General features: G+C 32.4%; 1 protein-coding gene across 1 annotated transcript; it reads left to right on the top strand.

Moving 5' to 3' along the window:
• Positions 1-58: 58 nt before the first annotated feature.
• LOC100816816 (GDSL esterase/lipase At5g33370) lies at positions 59-2,079 on the top strand. Its single transcript, XM_003541309.5, has 5 exons — positions 59-391; positions 588-715; positions 890-1,132; positions 1,220-1,472; positions 1,728-2,079. The coding sequence occupies exons 1-5, from the start codon at positions 136-138 to the stop codon at positions 1,958-1,960; spliced, it is 1,113 nt and encodes a 370-aa protein (XP_003541357.1). The 5' UTR covers positions 59-135; the 3' UTR covers positions 1,961-2,079.
• The last annotated feature ends 8,965 nt before the right edge of the window (positions 2,080-11,044 follow it).

Genomic DNA, 11,044 nt, shown 5'->3' with positions numbered 1-11,044 from the left:
TACCAAATCCCGTGAAAGGTTCATTATATAATCACTTGAATCCTAGCAAGTCCTCCATCCACGTCTTAAAATTAACTACTAGCGAGTCTCAGTCCAGTTAGCACACCAACCCCAAATCCAAAGGTTCATTTCAATATGACCATCATGTCAAGTTTTGGACCTTTGACCATTCTTAGTATAGTCTTGTTAGTGGTTGGTGTCATTGTCTCTGGGGCTGAAGCTAGGCCAAGGGCTTTCTTTGTGTTTGGAGATTCACTTGTTGATAATGGAAATAACAATTACTTGGCTACCACCGCACGTGCCGATGCCCCTCCTTATGGGATTGATTACCCTCCAAGTCATAGACCAACTGGTCGTTTCTCCAATGGCTACAACATTCCTGATCTTATCAGTTTAGTTCACACATCTCTTTGCACATTTTCAACCCTTTTTTTTTTTTTTTTGCTTCAGCATTCATCTTTTAAGCTTCATTTTCATCATTCACATTTCAAGTTTGAACCCTTTTTTTTTGTCGTGTAGCTTTGCATATAATAATTAACTTAACATATACGTATAAAGTGTATGTCTAACTAATTGGGATGTTTCAGGTCAGCGACTTGGTGCTGAGTCTACATTGCCATACTTGAGTCCAGAATTAAGAGGAAATAAGCTCCTTGTTGGTGCCAATTTCGCTTCAGCTGGAATTGGAATACTTAATGACACTGGAATTCAGTTTGTAAGTTCATTAATTACTTGTTAGTTACTTGTCATGTTATGTCCAAAACCTTAAGCACAGAATGTATAAATATAATCCAAGATGAATTCTAAAATAAGAACAACTGTAATATTTAAGGCTAATAATTATAAGGATTGCTTTGCACTTAAAAATGATCGTGTGATACTTTTGTAGGTAAACGTAATCAGAATGTATAGACAGCTAGAATATTTTAAGGAGTATCAAAACCGAGTGAGTGCTCTAATTGGAGCTTCAGAGGCTAAGAATTTGGTGAAACAAGCACTAGTTCTCATCACTGTAGGTGGCAATGATTTTGTAAACAACTACTTCTTGGTGCCTAATTCAGCAAGGTCTCGCCAATACCCATTACCTCAATATGTCAAGTATCTCATCTCTGAGTACCAAAAGCTTTTACAGGTAGCACCCTATTGATGAAACAAAGGGTTAATATATACTAAATGTCTTCAGATCCCTCTTTCTCATAGTCACAAATATATATTGCAGAAGCTGTATGATTTGGGAGCTCGGAGAGTTCTTGTAACAGGCACAGGACCCTTGGGTTGTGTTCCATCAGAATTGGCCCAACGTGGTAGAAATGGACAATGTGCTCCTGAACTGCAACAAGCTGCAGCATTGTTTAACCCACAACTCGAACAAATGTTACTACAACTCAACAGGAAAATTGGAAGTGACGTTTTTATTGCTGCAAACACAGGAAAAGCGCACAACGACTTCGTTACCAACCCCCAACAATTTGGTACTGCAAATAACTTTCATGTCATCTAACGAACCTCTTATATAGCCAAGGTTTTAGATTGTAGTGGCAGTTGTGTTACAACCATTGCCATTTGACGTGGGCCAATTGTGGTTGATACAATTGGCAATCACAACCTGATTTCAATGCAACCAGAATTTTGTGACCACATCACCTCCATAATTTGAAATATTGCTCTGACTAGTGTCGTCATAAAGAAACAAGTACTAACATTTGTGTTATTGTTGCTTTGTGCAGGGTTTGTTACATCACAAGTAGCTTGTTGTGGGCAAGGACCTTACAATGGTCTTGGGCTATGCACAGCACTCTCTAACCTTTGTTCCAACAGAGAGCAGTATGCATTTTGGGATGCATTCCATCCATCTGAAAAGGCCAACAGACTAATTGTTGAGGAAATTATGTCAGGTTCTAAAGCCTACATGAACCCAATGAACCTTAGCACCATCCTAGCTTTGGACGCAAACACATGAAGATACACACATCTAATAAATCCTAGCACTTGTATTGGCCTTCCCTGCTAGTTAATGACATCTCTCTTTCCACATTTTTAGATTCTAATTGTGGTTATTGTATTAATATGAGTGAGGAACAAAATTGAGAAAAAAAAAAACCTTCCATTTACCAAAAGTAACAACGGAGGATATAATGCAACATTTCCAAAAGCCACTTGTTCCTCGTGCACCCTTGGCGGTTATATGGAAATAACCTCTAGATTTATATATAAGTAAAAAATAACTAATTTTATACTAATTAAAAGAGTCCGTTAACATCATTTAATTTTAATAATTTTAATTAAATTAAAAATATTTTAGAAATAATATCATTAAATAGGATAAATTAATTAGATTTTACAAGATAATTTTGATGCTTATATTTGAACCAACAGTAGTAGTATTATTACGTTGTGGCCTGAGATGGTATGCATGTGCCTCTCATAAACCCTCATGGTGTCTTAAAAAGATAGTTGTGCATCAATAACTATGAAGTATGAATATCTTTGTTTTTGAAGTATCATTGTGTTAAACACATTTTCATCATTAACAACTCCCCGACGCTTATATCTATCATGAGTCCGACACTTTTCGTGTCTAATTTAAAAAAAAAAAAATTGTTAGCTTAAAGACTTATGTTGACATCTCTATAAAACTCAGCTGACACTTCCATATGGATAAACACAATTTTTGCAAGGCTCATTAGTTATAGAAAAAACATAAAGGTTGATTTAAGGTCAATATAATTTTCTTAAAAGATACAACTTCATTTTCTTATTTTGGAATTTGTTTTATAAAAAGAAGCTTAATTAGTAATTTAGTCCCCAAATTGTATTAAATAATTTAATCAATCATTATTTCGGTGTGATTTTAAAATAAATCACATTGGTGTGTGCTATATACTATCCAATCATATAATGTCACTTGATTTATTTAGTCATATTAGATCATTTTTTTCATTTTTTGTAATTAAAGCCTAAGGACTTTTTTGCCAATTTTATATTATTTTTACTTTTATTTTTAATTTAATGTATTTAAAAAGATACTTTAATCCCTAATTAATTCTTAATCTTCCTAATTCTAAGAAGGGTGTATTTGATTAGAATTTTAAAAGACTATTTTAACATAAAAAGTCTTGTGAATTTAAAGATTATGTATGAATATTATAACTTATCAAATTTTTTTACAAGACTTTTATGATAATTTGGATTTTAATGAATTTATATCATAAGAATTTAAAATATTTGAAAGGACTTTAGATTTATAAGATTTGAAAGGATTATGTAAATTTTTAAAAATAAATTCAAAATTACAAGAGTTAGTGAAAAAAATGATAAGGTTTGAATAAATAAAAAGTAAAACCAAAATAATTTTTTTAATCTTTTAATAGCTATATTGATTATACCTTTATGTTCTCCTATACTAATCTTTCTTCCAATAGCATCTTCTCATTCTCACTTTTAGATTTGAACAATAAATTTAAAATTATATGTTGATTTTTTGATTTTTTTTAATTACTACAATTATTTCATGATAGATCTAATGACATGTTTAAATGGGATACAATAATAAGCATATACTAGAAGGAAGTAGTGAGGGTGAAAAATTAGTAGGAGGGTTACTGAGTTATATGAATAATGAAATTAAAGGTGACAGTCACAAAAACATTACATCGAACAGGTTATGAGTGTAGTCAATATAAGGAAATTATGGTTAGTCTTAGCACATAAGAAATTTAGAAAACAGAGAAAAGTGTAGAAGGAGTATATTTGACACTTTTTATTCCAAAGGAATAAGAGAAATATACATGACACATGCATCTTGAAGAATATTAAAGAGAAATATGTAATAAAAAAATTTTGATCACAGTTTTAAAGGTATGAAACTTTAACGCTTCCTCTTCATAACTTCTTATTTTTGCTTCATTTTGATGTCGATACTCAAGAATATTATAAAGAAGTCGTTATATTGCCTAGGACCCACAAAATTTACATGGCGTCCTACTTGTCACTTAGAGATACATGTCAATCCTCCATGTCAGTCTTGCTACAGAAGCACGTAACCTAACTAATATTCAAATGTATTTGAATATCTTATCCATCGGTAGGTAATTAATTATCTACAACGTCACATTATCTACAAGGTACGATTATCTTCTACCTTTTATCTATAGGCAAATGTTTATCTCTAACGTTATCTATAAGCTCCAGGCTATTATCTACAAGGCTACAATAGCCCCTACAAACAAGGGCCATCAACCATGCTCAACTATTATAAATACAGGTTTCATCGAACTACTATACATAACTTGCTCGCACACTCAACACACAATAACAAACTTGTGCCTCCCTCTTCCTCTCTCCCTCATACGAGCTCCTGATAGCATATACTTGCTTTTCTTTCCTTACACATATTTTTACTTGAGCGTTGGAGTCCTTTGTTTTTCAGGTCCCCCCTCCTATCAAAGGTACCTCTCTAATCGACGTGTGAAGTTCAAGACCTCACTTAACCACATCCACTCTGACGTGTCACGGTTCTGAATTTTGGTAAGTACAATTGGAGCCCACCGTAGGGTCGCGACAAAACATACCTTGCGGCTTCTCATCAATCCTCTCACATTCACCCATGGTTAGCACTCGATCTGGTCTTAGACGTGAGACCCCCCTCACAGACTCTCATCCCCGTCTGGTACCTATGACAAACACAAACACTACAACAACTCCAAAACTACATTGTTTAGATGGAGCAACGCCAGGAGGAAGAGTTGACAATGCTAAATGCTGACCATGACCAGCTAGAGGCTCGTGTCAGACGTCCCCGGGGCGATGAGTAATCCGCCCACACCTCGCCTGAACGCACCCAAGGGAAATCACACCCCCAACACATAGGCAACACTGCAGATGATTTGAGTCTCTCCCACATGCACCGCAAAGCGCAGATTGTCCGTCGGCATCTTTTTGTCGACCATATTTTGGAGGCAGACATACCCTTGGGGTGGAAGCCACTCAACCTCAATCGGTACGATGAGACAACAGATCCAAATGAGCATCTAGATGTCTTCCTGACATAGGCAAACCTCTATCCCAACAATGGCGGGATCCTATGTCGTGTCTTCCCTACATCCCTCAAGGGAGCAACATTGACCTGGTACGGTGGACTTCTACCTAGGTGCATAAACAGCTTCGACACCCTTGTCGAACGATTCAGTGCACAGGTCATCGGTAACAGGTCTCACCGCATGACCTCGGCCGCCTTGGCCAATTAATGACAAGAAAACGACGAGTCCCTCAGAAAGTTCATGGACAAATTTGCGTGAATAACCGTCCAAATCTAAAATCTCAATCCCAAGATAGCGTTTCATTCCATGCTCTTCGCCTTATGCTCCGATATGTTCATAGATAGTCTGTGTAATAAACCACTTGGTAGCATGGAAGAACTGCATGAACGAGCCAATGGCTACATCCAGATTCTATAATGAAGTCTACCAAACCAAATAGAAGCACGACAAGCGCAAAGTAAACACCAAGGCCGACTTGCACAAACCGGACAGGAGGCACAAGGCAGACAAGCGCCACAACACCAAAGACTGTTAGGCCCTGAAGGACAAGATTGAAGAACTTATACAAGGACCAGTGTTCCGCCTCTTTACAATTGCGAAATTTATCAGCAAGTGTACTGAGTCACACAAGTAGTATAAAATGGTAAGACTGAGTATCGTATCCACAAGGAGTTTGTTTCATTCAGAAAAGTGTTCATTCAATAAGTAGACATTTGTATAACATCATGAAATGGAAATAAAAACAAGATATAGTTGCAATTCTAGAGATAATTACAAAATTAACTAAGTAAATGCGAAAGATAAACAGATGATTAAAACGTTGGGCCTTTCTACTGAGTAACTTGATGCAATTAAGGGTTTTTCTCTATCTAATGTTGTTTTTGTGTTCTATGCTGAGGATAATTATTCCAAACATCGATGTCTCGCATGAATGGGCTAATTCTAATTAAACTTCGCTCTCGGATCCCTCGTCGAACTTAGCCTAACCGAACAGTATTAAGATCACAACATATTCAAAACTAAAGTCCCTGCACACCGTGTTCAGACAATACAGTTATCTAGCCCTGCTCTATCCAGTTCTAAGGATTCAAAACATTTTCCAATGCTAAAAATCCTAACTTTACACACAAATGGGTGATCAAACCAAAAGCATGCAAGAACTTGTTAGACAAGTGGCCTCAGATATCTTAAGAAGGGGGGGTTGAATTAAGATATTACAAATTATTTCCCCAATTAAAATTTTATTTCACTTTCTATTCAAGTTATAAATTCCCTTAATAATGAACTTCTTAGATATTGATTCAAACAGAACAATTTGAATATGAATATAAAACAATAATAAATAAAGGAGTTTAAGGGAAGAGAAAGTGCAAACTCAGATTTATACTGGTTCGGCCGCACCTTTGTGCCTACGTCCAGTCCCCAAGCAACCCGCTTGAGAGTTCCACTATCTTGTAAATTCCTTTTACAAGTTCTAAACACACAAGGACAATCCTTCCTTTGTGTTTAGAATTCTTTTACAACAAAAGACCCTTGGTCTCTTAATCCCTTAGAGAATTAGAAAGAGAAGAAGAATGAATCTCTCTTGAAAGAGATAGATTTTACAATCTGAGCACTCAAATGATTCCTTAATGAATTGCAATTGAATTGGCCAAGGAATTCTTAAGAGGATAAAACGATTTTGCTTTTTGAGAGAATAAACACTTGTTGTTCTGAAAAAACTCTAAGCAAATTCGTGTTCTAAGTCACATATATATAGACCATTGGTGGTCATGTAAAAGCCTTTTGAGAAGTTGTGACTCTTAGAAATATTTTTCTGAAAATCTTGTTTGGTAATCGATTACAGGATTTGTGTAATCGATTACAGCTTTCAAAATTTGAATTAAAAACGTTCATTAACTGTTGGTAATCGATTACCAATATTGTATAATTGATTACACAGTCTAAAATTTGAATTCAAATATTTTGTAGTTGTTGTAAAGCATTTTTGGCCACTGGTAATCGATTACATCCTCTGGTAATCGATTACATCCTCTGGTAATCGATTACCAGAGAGTAAATCTCTTGAAAAACACTTTTTAACTTAAATTACTTGGCCAAACCTTTTGCTAAATCAATTAGGAATTCCCTTCCTAAAATACTAGTGATCATCTTGATGCTGTGGCATGTATTCTTGGATCTTTGTCTTGAATTTAAACTTGAAAAGCCCATTTGCATCATTTACATCAAATCATCATGATCATCATCAAAACACCAAAGGCATTTGCTTCTACAGAACTAAATGCAAATAGAAGCAATGAACACATCAAAACAACATTAAATAGATATTAAAGAGTATTTACATCAAGGCTTAGCAGAAATTCCCAATCAAGAACTTAGCCTTCCATTGCAAGGCAGCACCTTTCAACTATAAGATGAGGGTTTTTGAAGAAAATTACAGATTACACAGTGGTAGGGATGTCTCCTCCACCTCTAAGAACCTAGAAATTACTCCTAAACCTAGAATCTTCTTGAAAGCTAAGGTTTTTGGCTTCCTTGCTCTGTTTTTCGCCTCTGTTTTTCTCTCTATGCTCTTGGATATGCTCCTCCTTGATTTTTCCAACTTCAGCCTTTAAAAGGGTTTTCTGTCCTTAAAGGCTCGCTTAGTGTCATTTTCGCGCTGAGTGCGAGTTAGTAAATTTTGGCTTAGCGCGTCAGGTGCGCTAAGCGCCAGAAGAAACAAATGACTCGCTGGGCGAGCTGATGGCGTGCTGAGCACGTGCATGCGTGGCAAATTCTCTTCCAGATTCTCCTCACTCGCTAAGCGAGCTAATGTCTCGCTTAGCGGATGTTGCTCGCTAACCACATGTGCCTCGCTTAGCGAGACACCAGCTACTACAACCTTCTTATTCTTCATCTATTCACTTGAAACTAAAGTTGAAAACTCATTAATTCACAATGAAGGGAATATCTACTACATAAAAATCAAACTAAACCTAAAAATATGTACAGACTTACAAAAAGAACCATAAATTGGGGAAAAGACATGATTTTCATAAAGCTTTTCAACATAAAAGTTAGTCGTAAATGACGACTAACAACCAGCGACCATGCTCAACTACTATAAATATAGGTTCCATTGAACCACTCTATACGACTTGCTCACACATTCAACACACGGCAACAAACATGTGCCTCCCTCTCCCTCTCTCGCTTATAGGAGCTCCTTACAACATATACTTGATTTTCTTCCCTTACACATATTTTTACTTGAGCATGAGTCCTTTGTTTTGCATGTTTTCCTTTTTGTCAAATATACCTCTTCAAGCCGACATGTGAAGTTTGGGACCCCACTCAACCACGTTCACTTTAACATGTCACGATTCCAGATTTTGATAAGAACACTTGTCATAGATAACTTCAACCCAAATTATTTGTATGTTCTTTTTGAAATCAATACTCGATAATATTATGAAAAAGTTATCCAAAATAATATTCTTGACATGAAGAGACCTTATTACATGTGATATTTAGAGAAGTAATATAATAGTAGTAGGTTCACTTAAGTGTGTTTCATTATTATTTTCTCTGTATATATATAACTCTTTAAAAAATGACAATGAAAAAATTGATGCAAAAGCATCATAGGTATTTTATAGAGATAATTATGTTAAATAGTACATAATTTCAAACACTTATTAAATTTAATCTAATAATAATAAATATTATTTCTTATATTTATGATACATAATGAATATTCATTATTCGTTAATGTCTAAATTTTTAAGAATAAAAAAATCATAATATCTTATAATTGGCCGTTATGAAAATAATAATAATAATTATTATTATTATTATTATTATTATTGTTATTATTAAAAAACTAATTTTTGATCCGATGCATAGGGTTAACAACTTTTTGTGTATATATAAGGTGATTTTTATGTATTTTTTTTACACAAACAAGAATCATCCCAAAAAATATAGGTATTTTTTGTGTTGAATTATTTATGATGAGGTACAATAAAAAAAGCATCCCGAAATAAGTCATTACAATAAAATAAAGATAACATAACAAAATAATTTAGTTATTATGTAACAAAACGTGTATTGATGTTAGAAATAGATTTCTCATCATTATTTAAGCCTATTTAGTTTTCTTATAAATGAGTATAAATCGTCGAAACATATCCTTAATTCTTCAATTATTGGTCACATGTCCAAAATATCTAATCAAATAAAATTAATTCAATATAGTGAAATTGATATTAAATTGTTGATCAATTAATTTAATTTTTTATAGCAATTTTACATGAGATATATGTGTGTGTTAACAAAATGAAAACCTTTGTTGTGGTATGTTTTTGATGATGATGTCTAGAGTGTGAAAGTTAAACAACTTTCGCACGGTACGAAAGGAATTGGGACCGTCAGATTTAAATCTAGCGATGCAATGAGGAATCGGTTGCATCAGTTGTTTCATAAATTATTTTCATTTTGCACGTATAACGAAAAGAGTGGACTGACAAAGCTGTTCACGTTTCTAATTACCATATTGTCCCTTCACCTTTTCTTCTCAACTTTGTTTGTTATTCCTGTATTTCTCTCGTCTTCTCATCCCTATTTTTGTTAATATTAGCAACTTAATAAACCTCATGAGAATATGAAGTAAATTTTAAAAAAAAAACTTTAAGCAAAATTAGCAAATTAAACTAGTATTGGAATTTTAAAAAAAAATATGGACTTAGAACAATATAAAATAGTTTTTAACTGCTTCGGTAAAACGTATATTATATAATTAATTATAATTCTAATTATTATAAAATTTTTGAAAATTTAAAATTTTGGTTAGATTTATCATATAATTAAATACAATTCCAAGTATTATAAAATTAAAATAAAATAAAATAAAAATTTTAATTAGACAGTCTTACCTTTTATTGTATAATATTTAAAGTATAATTATAATATTATAATTTTAGTAGTATTAAAATAAATTAAAAAACACAGTAAAAAAATAATTGATACATATATCTTATACAATAGATATAAAATTTCAAAGAGCGGTAACTATTATATTGAAAAAATATTGAAAATATTTTAAAAAATATTTATTGAAAATATCTTTAAATAAAAATATATTAAAAATATCTTTAAAAATATTTATTTAGGAGTTATTTTTTACTCAAGTGATAAGAATTGATATTTTTATTATTTATGGCTTGCAAGTATGAAAAGAAGATTAAAATAAAAAAAGATAATGATAATAGCTAAATATGAGCTATTTTTTGTAATAAAAATATATTGAAAATATTTTTACAGATATCTAAGTAGGAGTTATTTTTTGTTGTCACCCAAATCAATGTGGCAAGAGTATGAATGAGATCAGTGAGATCCTGGTTCAAGGAGAAAAAAGACAGCAAAGGGCGGTCGCGTTTCAACTCGTATTCCTATTAGAAGAAAATGAACGGAAAAGTAGAAAAAAATGTGAAATTTATCGGCAGGGTGGTCATAATAGAAACAATTGTCCTATCATATCTCTATTTTTTCTTAGCCAACTCTAATTGTTTAAGTATTTTATTGATAATGTAATATAATGTTCTTCTATAATTAAACAAAAAGTCTTCTCATTTTTAATTAAATCTAATGACATAAACAAACTAATTATATTAAAAATAATTATATTAGAAAATTCAAATTTTAAATAAAAATATTCACCTAAAAAATTTGTTAAGTAAATTAAATAATAAAACAAAAATAATTATATTTAATAATATCATTTTCTTTAAAAAAACAAAATTATAAAATTTAATTTAATAAATAAGTAATTTTAAAACTAATTAAAAATTATATAATATAATATTTTTATTTTTATGATATTTTAAATTAAAAAAAGAGAGAGAGTCTCAAATAGTGTATATTAGGAATTAAATTACAAATTAGAGTAGATTGAAAAAAAAAACAAGATAAAAGATGTATTTACGAGAAAAAAAAACCCATCTTATAGGTCTGTATGTAAATCCAAT

The sequence above is a fragment of the Glycine max genome, chromosome 13, assembly GCF_000004515.6.
Source record: "Glycine max cultivar Williams 82 chromosome 13, Glycine_max_v4.0, whole genome shotgun sequence".
Taxonomy (NCBI): domain Eukaryota; kingdom Viridiplantae; phylum Streptophyta; class Magnoliopsida; order Fabales; family Fabaceae; genus Glycine; species Glycine max.
The sequence above is the reverse complement of the archived record's forward strand: the minus strand, read 5'-3'. Positions and strand labels throughout refer to the sequence as shown.

Excerpts from the sequence above, each read along its gene's own strand:
- LOC100816816 (XM_003541309.5), top strand. The coding sequence starts at position 136 with ATGACCATCATGTCAAGTTTTGGACCTTTGACCATTCTTAGTATAGTC. Across the intron at positions 716-889 it reads ATGACACTGGAATTCAGTTT|GTAAACGTAATCAGAATGTA; the intron begins GTAAGTTCATTA and ends ATACTTTTGTAG. Across the intron at positions 1,133-1,219 it reads AGTACCAAAAGCTTTTACAG|AAGCTGTATGATTTGGGAGC; the intron begins GTAGCACCCTAT and ends TATATATTGCAG.